The sequence below is a fragment of the Anarrhichthys ocellatus genome, unplaced genomic scaffold (genome assembly GCF_004355925.1).
Source record: "Anarrhichthys ocellatus isolate YVR2014 unplaced genomic scaffold, GSC_Weel_1.0 scaffold86, whole genome shotgun sequence".
NCBI classification, from domain to species: domain Eukaryota; kingdom Metazoa; phylum Chordata; class Actinopteri; order Perciformes; family Anarhichadidae; genus Anarrhichthys; species Anarrhichthys ocellatus.
Genome location: NW_022280116.1, coordinates 1,815,857 through 1,838,505, shown reverse-complemented (window position 1 = coordinate 1,838,505; position 22,649 = coordinate 1,815,857). Strand labels below are relative to the sequence as shown.

At 40.2% G+C, this 22,649-nt stretch overlaps 2 protein-coding genes across 5 annotated transcripts in view; one reads left to right on the top strand and one right to left on the bottom strand.

Annotated features, from left to right (window-relative positions):
- The first annotated feature begins 2,561 nt into the window (after positions 1–2,561).
- Positions 2,562–5,394, top strand: LOC116398587 (receptor activity-modifying protein 2). The gene is made up of 3 exons (XM_031875018.1): positions 2,562–2,607; positions 3,554–3,671; positions 5,138–5,394. The coding sequence occupies exons 1-3, from the start codon at positions 2,562–2,564 to the stop codon at positions 5,370–5,372; spliced, it is 399 nt and encodes a 132-aa protein (XP_031730878.1). The 3' UTR covers positions 5,373–5,394.
- Positions 3,409–22,649, bottom strand: part of slc4a3 (solute carrier family 4 member 3) — a 60,394-nt gene continuing 41,153 nt past the window's right edge. For all 4 annotated transcript variants that reach the window (XM_031874972.1, XM_031874973.1, XM_031874975.1 and 1 more), the window contains 12 exons: positions 22,293–22,477; positions 21,127–21,346; positions 20,315–20,530; positions 20,068–20,216; positions 19,780–19,974; positions 19,343–19,534; positions 18,908–18,997; positions 18,641–18,807; positions 18,281–18,534; positions 16,266–16,435; positions 13,421–13,594; positions 3,409–12,332 (listed from right to left, as the gene is read on the bottom strand). In XM_031874972.1, coding sequence (XP_031730832.1) covers positions 12,255–12,332; positions 13,421–13,594; positions 16,266–16,435; positions 18,281–18,534; positions 18,641–18,807; positions 18,908–18,997; positions 19,343–19,534; positions 19,780–19,974; positions 20,068–20,216; positions 20,315–20,530; positions 21,127–21,346; positions 22,293–22,477 — 2,090 coding nt within the window. In that variant the 3' untranslated portion in view covers positions 3,409–12,254. The remainder of the gene's footprint in view (positions 12,333–13,420; positions 13,595–16,265; positions 16,436–18,280; positions 18,535–18,640; positions 18,808–18,907; positions 18,998–19,342; positions 19,535–19,779; positions 19,975–20,067; positions 20,217–20,314; positions 20,531–21,126; positions 21,347–22,292; positions 22,478–22,649) is intronic.

The following is a 22,649-nucleotide window of genomic DNA, read 5'->3' as shown; positions in this document are numbered from 1 at the left end:
TAATTACTTCAGAGGACACCAAAGAGCCCCGCAGCCAGAACAGTGTCCGGCCTTATTTCTATCAAACAGTGTCTGTACATGAAGAGCTAGAACTGAATGTGAACCAGTGTCCTCTGTCAAAGTTGGCCAATGACAGCAGAAGGACACGCCCCCTGACTATGGTTGCGGTGCTCGCCAGTGGCCAGACTGGTTTTGGAACGAGCGTTGTCTGCTCGCCTCGCCATATCTGTGTTTTTTTAACGCTGTGTCTGCGATTTTTATGGATGATTGCTTATGATCTGCTGCATGTTTGCAACATTTTTATAGGGTGAAGTCCCGAACACATCAAAATAAGATATTGCATGCAGAGAGCAGATTCTCTGCAGATACAGACACCCCCACACACTTCTATAGGGTCACAAGTGATGAGGGATTATTTTTGTAGGAGTCTATACATTGCTTCTTTAGAAAGATTCTCCTCATTCTGCCTTTACAAAGGTGCGGTGTGTAGGATTTGGCGGCATTTAGCGGTGAGGTTGCTGATTACAACCAACTGAAACTGCTCTTGTGTGCCAAGCGTGTACGAGAACTACGGTGGCCTACGCGTGAAAATGCTAATGTGTTTTTCCGCGGCCAGCATGGTGAAGAGGACCCGCTCCGTATGTAGATTTAAACATCTCATTCTCAGGTATTGAAAACACGACTATTCTTAATTGCAGGTTATTACACACGATAGAAATCATACGTATTGATAATATACAGTATTATGTAACGCTGCTCCTTTTAGACGTTTTTAGCACCCTTAACACCCTGCAGGACACCAGTGGAAATTCTCACTGACAGTCTACAAGTTCAAGCAAAATCATTCCAGTTATAACTGACAAAAGCTAAAGAATCAAGGTGTTTGTATTTACAGTATGTGTGTTTTATGATTATCTGAACTCCAGAAAGATATGGAGGATAACAAAAAAAAAAGGGTTTGTTCCCATTTTGGTTTCAGCTGCATTCTACATGGTTGAACGGTTTCTAACTTAATTAAGGTCAGGATTCGTGTGAGCTGGAAGGTTAAGCCAGGTGTCCAGGAAGTGATGTTCGCTTCTGAATATGTGCATCTTTAGCCAGTAGTGAAAGTGCTGAGCATGGATGGGAACATTCCGAGAGCTCTGGCTGCCTCTCACAATCGACTGACATGAGGCTCATGTGAAATGGAAACTGTCAGCTTTCCTCAGGTTGTGAACGTTTGACTGTGTCCGTTTGTGAGCCCTGCAATAACAGCCTGGCTAACCTGTTCAAGGTATTCCCAAACATTTTGCTCAGTGCATGCTGGATTAGCAGAATATAGTCCACCCCCCCTGATCTCTGACTCCCACCCATCTCATCTCGTATAGGAATAAGACTGACCTCAAAACATAAACATTGACATTAAATGTCTCTGAGAGATGCTACCATCCGGGCTTGTTGACAGTGAGGCCTCTTAGTTCAAGTGTCTCTGGGGAGGCTTTATATGGAACGTGTCTTTGGGTAGCATGGGAACAGCCGGCTCAGTCTGGGAAAGGAAGCAGGCTCTGCATTGCTGTTGCGCAATCCAATTAGCTCCGAGTTTCAGAGATAAGAAAACTGGACCAGATGACACAAAGGGTTTTTGTGACCAGTTGTGCGTCTGTTAGCTGGCTGGTAAACCATTTGAAGCATCATCAGCACAGGTTCTAATCAAACCTATTTACCGGGAATCCGCCAGGGAATTATTTTTGCTTCAGACAGCAACGTAAAAGCTGGGGTATGTGCTTACAGAGCATTTTCTCTTTGCTGATCAATTTGGGCTTTTGAGATTTGCTTATATAATCGATACAATCACTGATGTTTTCGTGTTATTAAGGTAAATAATATAAAAGAGAGTAAATACATATAATTAGTCAATTTTTATCAATCTTTATTTTTCCTTAAGGACCTGTAATCAACATGACAATTTGAGAATTCACAGCATTTACAGTGCATTTGCTCCACACAAGCACAGACATCACATGTGGGTTTATTCAAAAAAATCTTCCTCTCACTGCATTCCCTGGTAACATCTGTTTTCAGTGTCTGCCTCCCACGGGATAAATTCATTAATTTGTGGGAATGTCCAGGAAGCAGATGGCCACCATGTCTGTTTCATACAGGGCTTATTGTTAATGTTAATGGGTTTTCTTTGTTGTGGCTGGACTTTTAAACAAAATCCTGTGTGGGAAGTAACAGAGCTTTATCAAAGTAAGGGTATATTATTTTATTTAAAATGTGACATGTTCATGAAGGAATTGTTGCGATAGAGGTCATGTATTGTTCTTTGGTCATGCGTTTAACGAAGCACTTTCTTATCACTCAAGTGGGGGAGGAAGTCGATTTTCCAGCTGGAGAAAGTGTGCCTGTGCTCCTGGAAATTACAGATATCACGAACTGAGTCAGAAAACATTGTAAAAATGAAGTTTTGATCTTGTCATCTTCTGTTCATTGTTCGTTGTATGCGTGTAAAAAGGTTGATCACCTCATGGTCCTTAATCACACAATTTATGTGAATGCCACGATTCTTTCTGTTTTAATAGATGGTGTTGTCTACTTACTTGTTGGCACTTATCTTCATCCGGACAGGTAAGCTAGAATTCCAATATACCTAGGTACTTAGCTTGCTAGCAGCAGGTCAGTCATTATACCAAAAAGAGAAATCATCAATAATCAAGTTCAATTTATCATTATCATTGGCTGAAAAGCAATAATATTGTTAAGTATTTCTATAAAAGCAACTAGCAACAAATTGAGAGAGAAATTTAGCGACCGGGAAAATAATTTACTCCCATCCATGATGCTCAGAGTGCTCTCATTGAAGCGAACGTTGCACATTGACGCCACCAATATGCCAACGAGCATATCTAGTCGTCTGGCTACTTTTAGCGACTTTTGCAGCTACTTTCAATGGAATAGAGTTGGCAACACCGATCCTCTACTCAACTCCCTTTTTGGTACCAGTACTTTTCTCTCTATTTCATTTTCCCGTTCTGGGTTTGTGCAGGATATGACAGTGTTATACACCGTTAGTATCGGCTAAGCTCTCCTGGAACCTTTGACTGAGGTGGTACCAAAACAAGTACCAGATACCAGCTCCTAACTTTGCTAATGGAAAACCCCCAAAAGAGAGAGTTGAGTTTACCATGCAGCGGACTTGCAGCAATAATAAAAGTTAGAAAAACAGATACATATAGTGAATTCACAAACAACAACAACAAAAAAAAGCTGACAAAGTATTTTCAAATCAACAAGCCGTGTGCTCATTCAATAGTCTGACACAGCGAGCAGGAGGGCACAGAACGAAGGTTCAATCAGCTGCAGCTCATGAGAGTAACTCAGAGTAACTGGGCTCTGATACGTAGGTATGTTGCTTTAAAGACATTTTCCAGCTATTTCAGTGTTGACAAGATCTTCACTAATACATGTTGACACCACATTCATACACCGTGTCTATGATGTTAGCCGTTGGTCTCGAGCCGTATGGAGCATTCGGACCGTCATTCTCACTCATGTAAGTGTCCGTTTTCTCCAGGAATGGCATGTGACCAGCACATGTTTGACAGCCGAGTTGACGACTGCCTGTCACACTTCAACAAGAGCATGGAGACAAGTGGCTATCAGGACAGTTGCCCATGGCCTACTGAAAAACGGTACATTTTATTTACAGTCTCTTTTTGTTATCATTTAACAAATGTCAGGTTCTTTCACAGTCACATTCTCCAAGTTAATCTTTCATCCATATCCCAGATTACAAATGTAATATTATTTGGATCAAGTAAAAGTAAGGTGCCAGATTAAGTGAACTACAGCTATTATTTCTATATTAAATCAACATTTAAGTAAACATAAGTATCAGATTAGACTTGGTATCGGAGATACCCACTATTAAAAAACTCTGATCAGGATTTGGAATAAAAACTTGGTCAGGACATGCCTTCTGAAATGATAAATTGTGTATGATCAAGAATATGCACGTCATAACGAATATGAGCTGCACCATCTATTAGTCTGTGCTGAGCCTTGGTATGCACGTACTGCAGGAAGCCATCCCCGAGCTCAACATTGTGGAGCCCAGTGAGTGAAAACTGAGGGCTGGATAAAGTGGCACATTACACATGTTTTATGGCCTTTTCAGTGAAGATCTATGACCGTTAGTCATGGGGAAAGTCAGATACTTTCCTGTTTCCTGGCTACGTTATGTGCTGGTCAAAGTTTCATCTAATTACTCAACTTTTAATATTAATAAGTGCTGGACTCCTAGGCTCATATTTCCAGACAGCAGTTGTTTGTGGAGACTTTCGTTCTTGCCATGATACCTACAACAGACTGCAGTAGACTTTAATTATGGCTGTAATATTCCATATTTTACTGTTAACATGGTTTGAGTCTAAGCTCCCATACAGCTCAAATGGTGCGTTAGGGTGGGGTGTCCATCATCACAAGGAGCCCAGCTTGTTGATAAGGCCTCCAGCTGTCAGGCTCGATTGAATCTTGATGTTTTCCACACTAAAAATTGTGCAGTGACAACCGCTCCCACAATTTATGTTGCTTTACTGACGCAGTGGACGCTTCTCCGCCCGGAGGACATGACACGTCAAAACTTTACAGTGAAATGTAAGCTGCCCTCCTCAACACCAGTGGGCGATTTCTCCATTTATTGAAACTTCTGGAGTTGCCAAAGCTAGATGTTTTTGGCTCACTTCGCGTCATCTTAAGATATTGACTTTGAATATTAAAGTCACAGCTTTAAAGGGCCGCGCCATCCGATCAACTTCAAATCACGTTAGCGACCGCTTTCCAAACACTGGGGTGCCACAGCACTCACTTCAGCACTGCTGGAACTGGTTTCAAATGGTTTTCTACCTTGAAGACATTGTGTTCTATTAATTTCAATGTGAAATGAAAGTCAATACAGGCTTGAAAGATGTTACAGTTTAGTTTTGCAACACGAACATGCAGTGACTGGATTTTTGTCCCATTTCATCTCACTGTTGCACAATAGTGTCTATTATTGTGAGATGCTTTGATTGCTTTATTAACTAATGACTAATATCAATTCTGGAAGCATTTAGAGCCATCTTAACTTTGTGATCTGCCTTGCTCTCCTCCTTTGCAGCATCTACAACACACTGAATATGTGCGTGGACCACTGGGCAAAAGAGTCTTGTTGTAAGGGTCATGGATTTCTGAAAGACACGGTCTTCTTGGAGATTCATAAGATGTACTTTAGACTCTGTGGGCAGGTCCAAGACCCACCGCTCACCACTCTCATTATGTTGATAGCGCCTGTTATCATTATCACACTCTTCCTACCAATTCTCTGTGTTAATCTCACTACCTGGAACACTTAGGATAAGGCCAGCACCTTTGGGCTCTGATGTGCTGAACTGACAAAGAAGCTAGCAGTATTTTTCAGCATGGAACTTATTCTCATAATTGTGGCCACTCTGACAGTGGGTCATGATAACTTTCACCGCGTTCTCACTCCCACACTTGTACGGCAGATTGGTCCACGTCAGTTTTGTTGTGCAGGGTTGCCTCTAGTGGCTGTAGTAATTATGACAGGAGTTACAGAGGAAGTCAGGTGACGTAGTATCAATAGCGATTGGATGGATGGATGTCATATTATTTGTGGAAACTGGTTGGTACTAGGCCTACCTTACGTGAGCACACTTCATATTTTGTTTTACAGGAGGAAAGATGATTGTATTTTGATATGAAAATAATTTGTCTTTACATATTGTTAAAAAGGTGCACAAAATGACCGCCGATGTCATCTAAAATATTTAAAAAGGTATTTTTTACCTAACTTATTTTAAACATTTTAAACCATGATCTTTTCATAAACCTAACAAAGTAGTTTTATTTGAATTAACATTTACCATGTATGGAAGTCTATCTACTACCCTGCTCAATGAAAAATGACGCCAAAGATGCTGTGATCAAACCTCCGCTTGGGACGAGTTGGAAGTGAGAATGTGATATAACTTTGCGCTCACCACCTGTGGTGGAGAGATACCGGGAAATGTGGACTAAGACAAAACAAACCATGGTTTACAACATGTGCTAACACAAGTTAGTTGGAGACATTAGCCGATCAATAGGGCTATTTGCTAGTCGGACTCATGGAAAAGCGTTGAAATGATGATTCATGAAGAACTAAAGGCTCAAGCTGTTCCCAATTTAATCTATCATGGAATCTTTGTGAGTGCAAAGTTGGCATGACCCACAATTATGAAAGTACTGCATTTTCCCTTCAAGTAATAGCTACAAACACAGACCAATACATACCACTCCACTTTTACAATCTGTTAAAAGTAACAACTAAAAAGTATTTTAAATTCGGAATATTCTTATCAAAGCATCCACATATATATGCAGTATTATATATCATATATTCATTGTGTTCTTCTCATTTTAATCCTGAAAAAAAGTTCTGCATGATATGAAATGTGCACCCCAGGACTAATATTTATTACTGTCAAACCATTTAATGTTGAAGCGTTATCTTTACCTCCGATTTCACATGTTCTATATCTCTCAATGGCTGTGTATGTCATTCGTATGGTTTCAGGTGATTATACATTCATAAAAACATGTATACGTTATAGATACTTCTATTTCTGCTAATAGCTCACCCTTAGTCATACACACTGTGCCTTTAAGTATATATTCTAGGTAGAACTTCATACTTGACTGTCTAAATACTTAGCTGTGAATGTCTGAACTCTCTGGAACTCATTATTCTGTCATATATGGTGAACTCCACCCATCTGGCACCTAGTCGAGGAAAATAAAACCTTAATGATCGACTGTACTGTTTGACACCAACTTCATACTTGAATAATCTATATTGTATTGTCATTTTTTTAAAGCTGACCAAAAAAAAGCTGACCTTTTTGTATTTGAAACACATAATAAATATTTATTCCAGACAAAAAAATAATGTTTTACAGTTGATTGAAAATCTCTTTACAGCCACAAGGACCTGCTATTCAAGCAGCCCCCACAAACCAAGTGTCAGTCTGTGTTACAAATGCAGACATACTGCATTTTACAATTTTGTCATCATATGAGTATACATCAAGAGGTTGTTGTGTAGAGCTGTGTGTCATCAAAACAACGCAAAACTCCATTAAGCAATGTTTTCAATGTTAACTCTCAGGAACTTTCTGCGAACGTGAAATCAATGCTAGTAGTGCCCGTCTCACTGAGAATCCAAACCAATCCGAAGCTCAGAGTGCACTCTGTCCGCACAAACATGAAGTAAACAAGAAAGCATTGAATAGTTCTGCATATAACAATCCAATGGAATGACCATGTTACTTTGTTTCTGCTGGAAGTTACTGTACGCTTGTTGTAAAGTCATTTCCTTTGCTTAATTGCTTAATGCAGCTTTAATGGAAATCATGGCTTTAATTGGTTGTAAAAATCGTACGTGTTCCTGAATGAACAAACCTGTCACAACACCATAACAAAACCTTCTAATGCTAAAGATAGCATTTCACTGAATTTTAAAAAAAAAAAAAAAAAAAAAGAGTACACACAAAGGATTAGTATTTCATTTATAACCCATGAGATCAACAAAATATAATGAAGACCGAAATTAGGAAACTAATCCTGGTAAGGAACTAATCCTTTGGTATGCAGTGCAATTAAAGAAACATGAATAGCATTCCTGCAGTATCCAAAAGACACTAGTATCAACTATAATTCTGTGCTCGTATATCACTGTGAACAACCTTCCTTATAATAGTGGATCTAGTTGCACACACATTGGATTTATAGCTAAATAATGGTTGGACCTAACACACTATTCCATATGCTAGAACTCCAAGATCGCCAGACGTCTTTACTCAAACCAAAGATGTTGAATTAAGAAGAGGTTCAAAAATAACAGAGCCAGGTCTTAGATTTGGGTGGGTGGTCTGCCCTGCTACCATGGTGGTATAAGGCGACTAAATGTGGTGAACTCAGAACATTGACATGGCAGAACTTTTTGAGGGTCAAAAAAAAAAAAAAAAAACTGTTTTTCTTTTCATCTTGCGTGTTTCAACATCTAGCGCCCAGGCGGGACAGAGTGGCAGCACCACGCCTTTTATTATCTTTAATAATACCCACAATTCCACTTTTTCCTCTTGTGTAAACACTGAGAGGATGTTTTGCTAAGTATATACGCTCACTGGCTGTCTCTCGGCTATGGCCTACGCAGCTCCACACATACTCAGACACACCAGTTCCTGCCATAACAAGAGCACGTGGCTGTTTGGAGCAGCCTAGTCTTGTATCGTCAGACAACAAAGGACAACGACCCTTGTGAATCTTTTACCACTGTGGGTCAACCAGCTCACCAAATAACATAGCTCCACTGGACTCAGATGGCAGATACCAACTAAAAGTCATAGTCAGATCTTAATCGTATGGTGTCCATCTAATATTTGTTTTCCATAGCGTTGCACTTAAGTGTGAATACTCGCCATGTGCTGGTTATGTATGGAAGTCAATCAATAACAAAACTATTAATCGAGCACAAAATGAGTCAACGTTTCAATAAAGCTGATAGTCAACATGGACAGATTCATCGGCCTGAAACACGTTTTGTGTAAGACCCCGTTTAAAAATGGTCTCTCGCTTTTCTCAAGCTAATTCAGCAGCCTGAGGTCTTGAGAATGTCAAACTGCTCGCCAATAAATGTTGGCCAACAGTCTTCAACAAGACATAGACACATCCAGCTATTAAGGTCACAAATAAAATCTTCTTACCAGATGATACTCCAGGTCGACTACATTGGCCTGTTCTGCTTTCAGCTGGAGTTAACATCAAAGGAATATAAAGAGCTAAAACACAGAGCATGACTTCTAAGATGGAGTGAAGAGGAAGCCTTACTGCCAGCTAACGGGGCTGCAGCTACTATGCACAAGAGTTCATGTCCTCTGCATTTTGTTCGAGGAATTTGAAATTGTAGTTACAGTTCATCAATTAAGGGTCACATTTACACTGCGTTCCAAATCCCATACTTTTTCTTTTTACTTTTCGTATATAGCGCATCTGCCTTCACATAATTTGTCCTGTTGCATGCAGTATGCATTCAATCGGGGCATATTATATTAACACAGCATTGCACCTTGTGAGATTGTAATAAAACACACAACCAGGAAACAAAATATACGCTGTATTGGTAATAGACATTTAAAATAAGTGGATTTAAAGGAACCATGTGGAGGTTTTCACCACTAGTAGCGCTATGGAGCAATGCTTTTAAGTATGTGCCCCTTTCCGTTTGCCTTTCGTGAGTGTGAAGTGACACCTGCCGACTGTTTCACGTTATTACACTGATCAACAGAGGGTGGTGGTAACGTGCATTGAAATGTAGCGATCGGGAAAGATGTTTCAAACTAGCTTTGTAGCAGGACACACACAATGCCTTCCAAATCACATACAGTACTTTTTCATTTGAGTACCTTCTGCAGATATATGTATTGTTGCATGCAGAATGCTTTTAATTGAGACATACAACTTTGTCTTAATATTCCAACTTGAACTTTGACCCTCTTGCTCTCCACTGCGCTGAAGATTCGGGGTCAGAATAGCCGGAAAAGCATTCTGGCTAACTGAAAATACAGGCAGCCAAACATTTACATTCAATAACGTCATGAACACAGCGGGGCCACGTATAACGGAGTATGATGGAGATAACATATCAGTTTATTTGCTCTCAGTTTGCCCTTTTAGTCTTTGTAAACCCTGAAACAAAAGCACATGGTTGAAAAGGTCCATTAAGCCTATTTTAAAAGACACTCCTATCAGAGTCCTAAAACACATTCTGTCACTCATTAACTTGGGGAGCTGCAGAATTAAATACAGACTACAGCAGACGTACGCTTCACATCAAAGTGTAGCTTCAAGTGTTTGCCTAAAGACAACAATGGAGGATTCATTTACAGCATAATTCCATGTCACATTGCTGGAGTAAACACATTATTCCCTTCACTTATATTCATTTTCTCCATTGTATAACACAAACGTCTGGACCGTAAGCTCTATATTTTTACATCGCAAGTGTTGGATTTATGTACACACAAGAGACAACAAACTAAAGGCTTGGACGCAATATTTACAGATCGAAGGTCAGTTTCCCCTGAGACAGAATTCTTGCATGGCTCATAATGTAGGACATGGTTGAATGAAATGAAGATATACTAATCTGGTTAGCATACCAAATCTATACTACACTGCTGACCCTGAAATCTTTTTTTTTAATATAGGTACTCTCAGAATGACATTTTGCTTCACTTTTAAGCACTTTGGAGTTTTTAGTAGTTGTTTGTATACCTGCAGAAGTAATCATTATTATCAGGTAAAAACAAGAAAACATGTTTTTGTTTTCTATTTTGCCATATTTCATAGTTATTTATGGAAACCTCTTCAGCTGACACCCAGTGAGCTGATTCCACCTTCAATGTCTTTACCCATTGAAGCTGATACAGTGTAGAAGTGAACACACAGACATATGCAAGGTGCAAGGATAGAAGCTAGAAGGATACTATTTTAAAACGTCATGTTTTATAGACAAAATATTAAACTTGGGAATAGTGACAGTATGCAGAAACCTTCTACTACTTCCCATCAACTACAACATACATAAAATGCTCCGAAATGTAGTATTTAGACTGGAAAGCTAGTGAGAATGGAGTCTAACTCATTGGCATTATAAGCCAAAATCACATCAATTTCTTCCTCTCCTTTATAAATAAGAGCGTCACACAAATCTGTGCTCGACTTGTTAAAGTCTCTTATGAAAAATAATTTTATTTACAACTGGTGTTTCTGTGTGGGAGAAGTAAGGTCTCTGATTACGTGTCATGACTGGACGATTACATTTCAATTCTATAGTGGGCTCGCGATATCGGAGGTGAAAACTAAATCTCTTGGTATTTCAAAAGAACTCTGAACACAGACGGTACATTGTAATTCCAAGCTCACAGTCTTACTGTACAATGCATCATTCATACGTCCTGCCAACACTCAACTGTTCCCCAGCGTTTTCAGCGCTTGTGTGTTTGCTTAGTGCTTATGCTTTTCCAGCCAAATGTGTTACTATGTTATTCATGACATCCCTGAAATAAAAATGCACCACGACGTGGAAATATTGCGGAGAAGATGAAAGAAGAATGGCTGAATGTGTCCACCAACACAATGTTCTTCTTTTTAATTTCATAGTAACTCTTATAGCAATCTGAGCTATTGGGAGTCTAAACATCACTGAGAATCTGGCATGGCATCAAGTCCAAAGGTCACAAAATAAATAGATACAACAGAGTAGAAAAATAAGGTTGAGACCATGTTAGCCATTTACTTATACATCCAAGGTCACAATAACGGGGTCAGTGGACTGGTAGGTTGGGCATTAAACACCTAGCAAAGTACAGAAACACCCCTCGAAGAGACTTGCACAGTCTCTGTGGAGACTTTGGCTTCAAGGGGAGAGTACATTTAGAGAGGAGGCTTCGTGCCAGGGAGCTCAGTTGGCAGCGACAAAAGTGAACTTTTGCCCAGTCAAAGTGCTCATTACTAAAAGTCTGTACAGAAAGGGAAAGGACTACTTAACTCCTTGTTTGCACATCATTGCAACCTATAGGCAATGGCAGTAGTATAAAGGGAAAAGGCAGCTAAACTACACAGGCAGTGGAATTTAGGGCTTTGAGATTTAGTTTCAGTTCATCATTATGCATTTTGATGAAAATCCGCTTCCTGGATGAAAATGAAATGAAAGCAAATCAACCCCCTTTTCCCGCTTTCTGGACAAAAATAAGTCTAAATGATCCAGCCCGCTGTAGCCCTAGAGGTCACCGTCATCATTGCACTCATGCCCAGAACCTGCAGAGTAATTAAAGGGATAGACAGGAAAGAAAAATAGATAAAGTGTTCATGTAAGTTACATTTCTTTGCTAGATTTGCACTGTCCACTTCAGGTAGGGTGCTCAGGCTTCAGGGAGTTTAACACAACACCACCACCACCACCACCACAGAGATCTAACAGTATGTGTGCTCTTTTAGTAAAAACTGGAATGAACAAAGGTAAGAAGGGAACATCCAGCTATAACACCATTACTGTCGGTCCTCTCGCTTTATCACCACTACGCAGAGACAGTGAGGCTTCCGGAGAGGCTACTTCCGATTGGTCCGAGCTGGAGGGTGGGAGGCATTCATACTGGCAGGGTCCAATTTTAAATTTATACAAGCATGTGGATCTCGTTGTACTCGTCTCGTCCATCTTCATCGAAGTTGGGAGAATCCTCGTCGCAATCCAGCTGTGAAAAAGACAAATTATCTTCAATCATTTTCATTCAAGGCTCACTCAAAAGGTCAAAATCAGGCCACTTCGGATGCTTTGAAACCTAACCCTTTTGAAGCTGTTCAAACACACTCTGGTTGCACTTTTGACTGATCGGAGAGCTGTATATTCAACTATCGGACTGAGACCATGTGAATTATGGATCTCGGCCTGTTTCAAGGGGAAATAAATGATGAGACATTCTGTAAAATTTGCTTATTTGCTTTCTAAGAGAGTTGAATGAGAAGATTGATTCTCTGCAAGAAAGCCCAAGTATTTCTCAAATGTCTTACTGGTCCTTTGATAAAGCAAGCTCCAGCTCTTCATGCTTACAGCTCTTTGTTCGATAAAAAGTCAGTGCGAAAAGGAAGCGGACCAAAACTAAAAGGCAACAATTTATCTTTTTTTTTTTCTCCTCTGGTCCGGACCAGATGAAACAAGGTGTGAAACGTGTTTGTTAGAGAAAAACAAACCAAAGAATAAAAAGAAATCATAGTGTGTACAACCTGGTTCATATAAAGGTGACGGTTAGACGGGTGATGGATCTGACATCACAGAGGTCTAATTTTGGTACGTTTTTAATTATTTCCAAGGTCCTCTGTAGTTTGATTCTACAGTGCCTTGGGTTCATGAGACCTTTGGATGAACACAACACAGATGGTGGTCAAGTTAAGAACAAAGCTGTTTATACTAGTTCCTGAAAAAGTTGACATTTTGGAAATGGAAGGCTTTAATCTGACAGTGTTGACATGTATGGGTTCAGGGGATCTAACCAAGAAAACATGGAGCCCGGCTTCAGGTTGGACTGTGAATCTTTTTGTGGTTTGAAAAAGAAATATTTGCACATCATCTGAAAATATTAGTATTAGAAAAGCCGTCCATGATCACAGGGGAGAAAATCATTCGTAGCTTCTTTGTTTGATTTCTTTAAGAGATGTTAAAAACATGCCAACATCCATGTATTCAATTTGCTGTAAAATAAGTATCCTGGGGCTATGTGGGATCAGATTATTGTGGCAAAGATTCAAACATTCCTGGGGCGTTCCTCTGCTACACACAACCTACCGCCTGGAGCTCTCGTTCCTCGAAAATCCTGGAGAGGATGAGGCGGCGAAGCGGCACCGTCATGATGAGGACAAAGGGGAACGCCAGGGAGGCCTCAGTAGACTTCACTACCCACAGAGCCACGATGCACGCCAGCTGGATGATGGTGAACATGTTCATACGCCATGTCTTCACCTGAAGCAACACACACGTGTGGTGGTTAAAGGGAATAAAACAAATGCAGGCAAACACAGTGCAGACGTACACAGAGAGATACTCGTAGACGCATATAGAGGCACATTGAACACACTGAATCCCAAACTATGCCCTTGCATGAAGACAATCTTACATGTTTTTGGCTCCATCTAGTGCATCTAATGATTTGTCTGAAATATATGTAAGTCAACCTGAACTTTCTCTAAACTTTTCCTGTCTTTTTCCTGTTTTTCAAAATTTGATTCCAATCTGACACCGAGTCAAATCCGGACCAAAATCCATAACTCTGATGCCAATACTGTTAACATCAAAGTACAGTTATGTGGGTGAGAGCCATATGTCATCATTAGCAGGATCCTCTGAGTATATTTTCATTGCAACAGACACAACACAGATGTTCCTGTTCACGTGGGATTTTACTAATGTAATGTTTCTTTGAGATTGATTCTAGTCATTCATTCAGCATCAATGCTCAAAACAAGATCTGGTGGTATCTATACTTAAAGTACCTTGACGCATGTCATACTTTTGTTGGATTGCCTTTGTAATGTATTAGAATGCTTGAAGAGGTAAAACAGCAACACTTGAAGTATACAGAACAACTTTACACACGTTTCATTGACGTTCATCAGGGTCATCACAGCCACAAACTGAAATGCTTTGTTCTAACAATAAAGTTGTTCTACACTACAAGTGCTGCTGGAGATCTACCTCTTCAGGCTGTTTCCTTTATCCAACCTTGGAAGTAGGTGAAGCTGTGCTGGAAATCCCTGCTCTGCTTCTACAATGTCTACGCCAATGTGTTGGTTGTGCTCGTCTAATTGTGCCTACTGAACCTGTCGGCTGTCATTTCATGTCATCTTCCCATTTTCTTCTAAGTTTAATGAGTGAGCTAATTCGGTGTTGCAGTGTTTGTGTTATTTTTTGTGTTGGTTTGGTTTATTAATAAATACAAATTGTTATTATATTTCCATTTATTATTCAAGCCTTGTCCACCCTGCAGTGGAGGTATTGTAGGATGTATGCATGAGTGTTTCCTACTGTATATACATGTATATTCATCACCAGCCCTCACCTCAGCTTAAAGAATAGCTTATTCTAATGTGTGTAAATCTATTGTTCTTGCTCTGTAAAATAAGTACTCTTAAGGTTATCTGAGGTTGATATGAGGCTGCAGCAAATGGAGATAGAAAAAACAAATGGTTAAAGTTACAGTGCTTTTATTGTTAAATCCACTCTTTGATTTACTCTCCCTCCACCGCAGCTCAGCAAGGAAACGTTGGCTGTGGAAAATACAAAGTAGGCATTTCATAACCAGAAGATTTATTATATTATCTTCAAATAAACACTGGAATTCATTTTTCCACAGAGCAGCGAGTGCAGATATTGTCCCCATCACTTCCATTGGAAGCCTGTGAGAATTAAGAATCTTGCAATTGCCTTTATAAAGAGGAGGAATGATTACAGCAAGTGTTAATGTTCAGATGGGGACCTAGCTGTTTTAAACTGTGAGCCTATCCTATAATATGACCTGCATGCGTACAATCGGCCCCTGGGCCCCACCACGACTCATAGTTGTGGTAATTGTGTCTCTTTGTAGTCATGTTGAGTCTCTTTGTAGTTGCTTTGTGTCTCTTTGTAATCATTGTGTCTCTTTGTAGTCATGTTGACTTTCTTTGTAGTTGCTTTGTGTCTCTTTGTGATTATTGTGTCTCTTTGTAGTTGCTTTGTTGTCACTGTGTCACTTTGTAGTCATGTTGAGTCTCTTTGTGGTTGCTTTATATCCCTTTGTATTCATGTTGAGTATCTTTATAGTTGATTGGTGTCTCTTTGTTGTCATTTTGAGTCTCTCTGTAGTTGCTTTGTGTCTATTTGAGATCACTGTGTCCTTTGAAGTCCTGTTGAGTCTCTTTGTAGTCTTTTTGTGTCTTATAGTAGTCGCTTTATGCCATGTTTTAATTTTGAGGTTCTTGCTGGTTGGTACGAGTTTATTTGACATTTTGTAGGTAAAGGACCCTGACACTTTGGGCCCCTGGGCCTTATGTAAAAACCTTATCTAGGTTTCTGATCATTCTCTGCTATGTGTGCAGCTGCGCCCTGAGATAGAGTTGCATAGCAGTTAGTCAGTAAAACAAATAATATAGCGATAAACAATACAATGAGGATCAAAACACTGAAATAAATGTAACCGTCTGACACCAGTAATGCATAGGACAAAACAAGTGTATTATTCCATTACTGATGGTCAGATGGAGTCGCTAAATCCAGCAGTGTGATGAATGCAGCCAGAAACCCAACTGTGTTCATCCTCAACTGTTGAGGTAACTCTGTTTAGACTCAAAAATCCAGCAATATTTTCCTCCTCTGCTTGTAACTCTCTGTTGGTTAAAGAAATAACAGATTTGCTGGATGTAGTGGAGTCCAAGTATGGCCTATAGCTGTAAAAAACCTGGATGCCTTTCATGTTTAGTGTATAAAGGGTTCTGAATGATCAGGTCTCTCTATCAAACCAAGCTCAAAGCCAAAACTGCAGAACCATTTCTGCCTCTGCTCTGCTGCAGTTACCACTGTGCTGGGTTAGGCTTCTCCATCTTACCACTAATAACAGAAGATGAGCGCTTGACAACGTCCGTGTTGCGTGTGCTACTACCTTGGTGACGTAGATGTGGTCAGGGTGATGCTTGGCGGGCGTGACCATGAGTGTGATGCGTTCATACAGTTGGATGCCTGTCAGAGAGGTGACCCCCATGTACAGGAAGATGCCGAAGAGCACAGCCAGAGGGATGAGGCGGAGCACGTCTGTCATCACTATGGACATGCCTGATGGATTAGAAATGGGTTAAAGGTTTATTTGTCAAATGGCAGTCTTACTGTTTTTTGAGCCACACATTTGCAACTGTGGAGAGAATTATTCATTCAACAATAGAACAGCCCTCATGACAAACATGCTGTCAATGCTGTTGATTCGAAACACATTCACTGTTAAGCTGTCTTGGTTGAAACTCTCTTTGGGCTAATCCAAAAAGTCTTATTCCAAATCTCAAGCAGTATTTCAATCAAACAAAGGCTCAACAATGACGATAGTCATTATTGTTGTATACTCAAACTGGATCAAACTAATACTTAGGACTACTTTGGGAACCCTACCTTAATTGAAACAAGATATCCTGCTGGCAAAATAGTACCAGCCAGTGGATGAAAACAATGTTGCCATGTCAGACAGTCCAACAATTTTCATTTTGAGGACAATTTGTAAACAGATTATAAACTCATTGTAAGCTCTCTAAAGCAACGGCTGATTCATACTTCGTGAATGTCTAGGTGGCACTCTGTACCTTTTTGACCTTGTGTTTTCTCTCAAGACAAATAATTGCCTGGAAATTCCAACATTGTAATAATGTGGTAAAAAAAAAAAACACAGCCGGATTATAAAACAAAATAATTTCTCTGCAAGTGGTCAGTTAGTTCAGATCCCTCCAGCTCCACCCAGTTGCACTTGGTTGTGTGTGGATGCGATTTGTTTATTGTCACTTTTAATGAGAACTATTTTGTGGAATGAAATGCTTTTCATGATTAAGTTAACAAGTTTCTAAAAAATGTATAATAATACAGAATTTGACATGGTACTCAAGAGGAGCATTCAGCCAATTGGCCAGTTGCTAAACCCCATCCCTGTTGGTCACCTATTGCTTCTTTGCCTTTGAAGCGTTTCGTTATAGCGTGGCATGTTTGAAGTTAACAGTGATTATAGTGGCAGTGATTTACTTCACTAAATTCTCAGCGTTGAAACAATGGCTCTCCTGTTACACACTGAGGGCAAACAAAAGCAGGCTTCTCATTTCTGGCCAACAACTGTGGAGTTTGGCTGAAATCACAATCGTTGCAGGCAGAGTTTTCCAACTGTAGCTAGTGTAAGCGACTGCTCACGTTGAAAACTCTGTAAATTGGTTGAAAAGTCTGTCTCCGGCTTATGTTTTCGTGTTTCAAGCTAATTCCTTTAGAAATGAGAAGCCTGTAAAAGAGTCCTAAGTGTGTGTAGATAATGTCTGCATTCGTGATAAAAGACTATTGGCTTGTCCCAGGCAAAAAGTTAGCATTCTCACCAGTTTATGATAATGGAGCTGAATTGGTTTTGAATTACAGTGTAGCCTCTGAACTTTACTTTAAAGTTAGTCACTTCAAACAGGAGAAAATGCATAAAGGGGGAGGACTATTACTGGAGCCCTGGGAGGCAAGTGAGAAAAAAGTCAATGTTTTCTCTCCTCTGTTTTTGACTTAAAAAAACAAGTTTTGCGCACATCATTTTTTTTGGCAGGTGATTTAATTGTTTTGGTCAGGATCATTTTTCTATGTTCGCTGTTGTAATAATCATGTCGGTCACAACAGTCTAAAGTGCACTACTACTTATCCATGCACGCTAAACACAAGGTTTGTGTGTTATGTAGAGGAAAACATGCTTTTAGTCCAATTTAACAAATATTTGATAAATTTCCCCCTGGGGATGAATAAAGTATCTATCTATCTATGTTAAAATATGGTAAACATGTACTTTAGCCTCTTGTGGCCACAATGAGTATTACAACAACACACACAATCCTGACGAAAAAAGGAAAATCACCTACCAAATTACCATCCAACACTCCCACTCTTTCCCTTTCATCTTACCAACAAGAACAGCCACAAGAAGCCCAGTCAGCCTCTGTTCTTTCACCTCCTGGATCATAGGCTTTTCGCCAGGCGCCGTGGCTTTGCTCATGACGGTGAGAGCGTTGACATGAGTGACGGAGCGCACAGTGGCCGCGGTGAGCCATGGCAGGCCAAAAAGAGGACAGATGGCACCCAGAATGACAATGAGAAGAAGATCCAGGTGGAACCCTGAGCCTTTAACCAGGCGACGCTCCTTCTTAGAGACGATCAACCTGATAGATTGGGGGGAAAATTTGAACAGATTAAAAAAAAGTATACCTTACAACACAGATTCTCCACCCAAAACATTACTACTGTAGATAATCATACTGTACGTACGAAGTGATCTGAGTTTCCATAAAAATGAGGATGAAGACAAGAATGGCAGGTACAATAGATGCCCCCATCATCCAGGTAGGAAAAGGTTTCTTGTCGCCAAAGGGACTGATGAACCAGCCTCTCTTGTCAGGGGAGGTGACTGAGAAGCCCGACGGCACATTGAGTTTCTAGAGGTAAGAGAAAAAGAAAAAGCCCTGATTTGTTGGTACTGTAATAAAGATGCACTTCAACTGTTGCTGTCACTGAAGTCATTTACATTAAATTTACCTGTGTGTAAGTGTCAGTAATGGAGTAATCCACCAACACTGAAAATAAAATTGAGATGGGGATGCCAAAGTCCCCAATGATTCTTCTGGCCTAAGGATATTGAGAAACCCGACATCAATTAAATCCAGTCAACATCCAGCGCACATCTCATCACATAGGATGCATTTGTTAAACACATTCTTTCAGTTCTTTAATTGAAAAGTATTAATATCATTTTCCTCAAACTGCCATGGCGATATTTCAAGGTGCAATGTTATGATAAAGTAGTACGCCCCAATTGAATGCATACTGCATGCAACAGCGCATACTTTGTCGTATGTACTTAACGTAAAACAAAAACGCTGTCTAAATTCAACATGACTTTGTGTATTTACACAACAGGGCGTCTTTAAAGGCCCATGAGAAGCCTGACATCCATTGTTAGGGTTAGGTTACCTTGCCACCTAAGAAACGACTGTTTCGGAGTTTCCTGAGGAAGAAAGCAACAAAGAAAGTGCCTATCATGAGGACCAGAGACAGAAGAGCAGTGTTGGGCTGGTTGTAGATCGGGTCATCAACTTTATGATGCCCAGCAACTGGGTGAAAGTCACTGGGGTAAATTGCCAGCAGCGGATGCTCCTTAAACACCTAGAAACAAGAAGATAGTCTCAGTTTATCCTCTGCTGATTGTTTGCTTTTTGCAGATATGACAAGTGAAGGATTCCACTTAATTCTTAGATGCTATCAACTAATAAGTATTGAACCATTAAGCATAATAAATGACTCATCGAGAAAATAAGTTGTTGTTATGGGGGAAAATGCATATCAAAGTTTATTTTATTGTCTAAATTCTTATGGAGCTCATTGTGCTGTACGATTTCTGAGGTTGTTACCTTGAAGAGCTTAGAGAAAGTCTCGTAGATGAAGATAAGGGAGATGAGGAAAGCAAAAATCTCCTGGGTAAAAGGTGAGATGTAGCGAACAAGGAAGCTGCCCTCTGCTGCCACTATCAGCAGGACAATGAAGATGAGCCAGAAGCCAATCCACACACGACCAGTTAGGTACTCAACATCGTGGGCCTGACAGAACTGAGTGAAAAGACAGACATATCAGTCACATGTTCAGGGAAAACTAAATGGGAATTATGGAACAGAAAAAACCACATATGATGTTTTCAGCACCTTGTAATAGGCTTCTTCAAACACCAGCAAGGGTCCTGAGAAGCCTATGATGAGGAGAGGCTGACCACCAAGCAGCGAAAATATAACTCCAAGAGTTGCTGTTGACACGATGAGCTCAGTCACTCCCATCATGCCCTGTGTTTTTTCTCCTGTATGAGAAAACAGCCAAAAACACACCTTTTAGAGCACAAGTAACAAAAGTGACATAGAATCCACATTTTTTATTTTTTTGGTAGTTTCAGTTTACCCAGCAGGCCTCCAAAGGTAATAGTGGGCGACAGTGCAGCAAAATAGATGAAGATGACGGCAGCGAAGCACTGCATGTCCACGGCATCTTTTAAGTCGCTGACATATTGAGGGTAACGGCGGCGGATGTCGTGGATCAGGCCTCCAAAAGGGATCCCTGAGCGCTTTAATGGGTCCACCTCCTGGTCTTCCTCCTCCTCCTCCTCTGGACTCACCTCTAGGGGGTTTGTTACAGGCTCCATTACATAAAGAAACCCATATACTGATCATCATCGCAATAATTCAGCATACACTCCTGCTACCTTGAGAATTCAACAAATAAAGCAACAAATGTGAATATATCCGCAGCCGAAAAAAGTCCCCAACAAATCAACTATTTACTCCTGTCTGCATGACATTTCATAAAAACGACAAAGGCCAGCTGTTTTAGGAAATGACAGAGAATTGTAATTAAAATATATTTTTGACCTGTTTTTTTTTTACTAATCAATTCATTTCAAGATCTTTTAACTGACACATCATTTGGAAATACTACAAGTCTTACGAATAGATCACTTGAGTTTTGTTTACGGAGGTGATGGGATGCATTATCAAATTTGTGAAACTACTAAAAGATACAAAACAGTTTCTCTCAATGTCTTTGTCCAGTTGATTTGTAGGGACTAGTTTGCGCACAATTTAAAAGAAGTCTGACTCCAGGGATTGATCTGTGTTTGCACTAAAGCACAAACAGTAGTTTGTTGAAACAGAGGTGCCTCATGCAAGCCTAGCAATTGTGGATTTGGCTTGGAAAAGAGGCTCTTGACAGAGTACCTTTGTTGTTCAGCTCTATTCCAGGTGAGGACTGATGCCTCTTGAGTTCTCTTTCCTTCCTCTTGCGCAGCATCTGCTTCTGGAAGTCAGCCACCGTCTTCAGGAGGTCTTTGCCCTCCACATCTGAGGGTGGAATGACGATGCTGCAGTCCAAGAATTCATTGATACCGTTCAGGAGGTCCTGTCTGTCATCAGCAAAATAGGCCACCTCATGGAAGTTCTGCAACAACATACAAATGAAAGTCATCACCAGAATGCATTTCATGCAACACGAAGACATCAAAAGGGCTGTTTCATCAATTATTTTGAGGGGGGTAAATTCGCAGCTTTTTTCCCATGTTTGCCCTATTAGTTTTTCAACTTTCTAACAGTGAGACCATTTTCTGGGCTGTCCTCTTTGTAAGATATTTTTGGTTTTGTGAAAACTGTTAAAAAAACACTAAAATGCTAAGCTTTAGATGTCCACCACACCACTGAATAACAGCGCCTACAAACATGTGCCCTGAAGGACCATAATCACCTTTTATTGTTTACTTATTTCAAACGTTGTATTGTTTCTTTCCTTTTCAAATTACAATCAATTATTTTCTGTTTACTAAATGCTAGGAGTGATTTTTCACTGTCTAGGATATGTCACTGATTATAGCAGCAACACTGATTTTCATGTTTTAAGACACCGCAGTGCAATAATACAGCAGCAATAGCCCTAGTGGAAACCAGGAATATAGCATGCATTTGGCCTGTAGGGCAAACATGACAAAATGGCTCAATCCGGTGGAAAATTGTGAAGCCAGGGCTCTAGATCGAAACCCTGATATAATAGAATACATGATTTCGTGCTGTAATGGTCGTGGGATCAAGAAGTCTGGTTTGAATGGGTTACAATGGCAACATTTTTGTCCTTAAGGGTCTGAGTCTCTGTAGTTTGGCTACACAGTTTATTACAGACTTATTATAGGAGCTGTGTTTGAAAAAAAAGAAAGAAAAAAAACCTTTTCACACCTCGAAAAGGTTTCAAAACTCATACCTTTGCCAAAAATTCATGCCGTATGCATTAACACAGCCAAAAAGATTGAACATTTTAAAATGGAAAAGCTCAAAATCCCCCTAGAGATGCAAGAGAAAGGGTTGATTTAAATTTCACATCTTTTAAGTTTCACATCCACCTTGTCAGACATGAGAGTGGAGAAGGAGCGTCCAATCTCATGATAGTCCACGTTAGACTGACTTGGACCAAGCAGGACGAAAATAAAGCGAACAGGGACGGGGACCTCCAGCACGGACTCCAGAAGGACTGCCTCATTCAACCTGACAAAGGCCATGGCTGGCTGCTCCAGAAAGTCAACAGAGCCTGAAAGGAAACGACAAAGAAACCGCGTGTAGTTCAATATTTTTTGTTTTTTGGTAACAAAATCGGTGATTGGGCTTCGGCTATTAGTACATTCGACACACAGTTTGTTCTCAAACATCTCAACATAAATGACTCTGCAAAATGAATCTCCTCTTCACTGACGTCTGTGTGC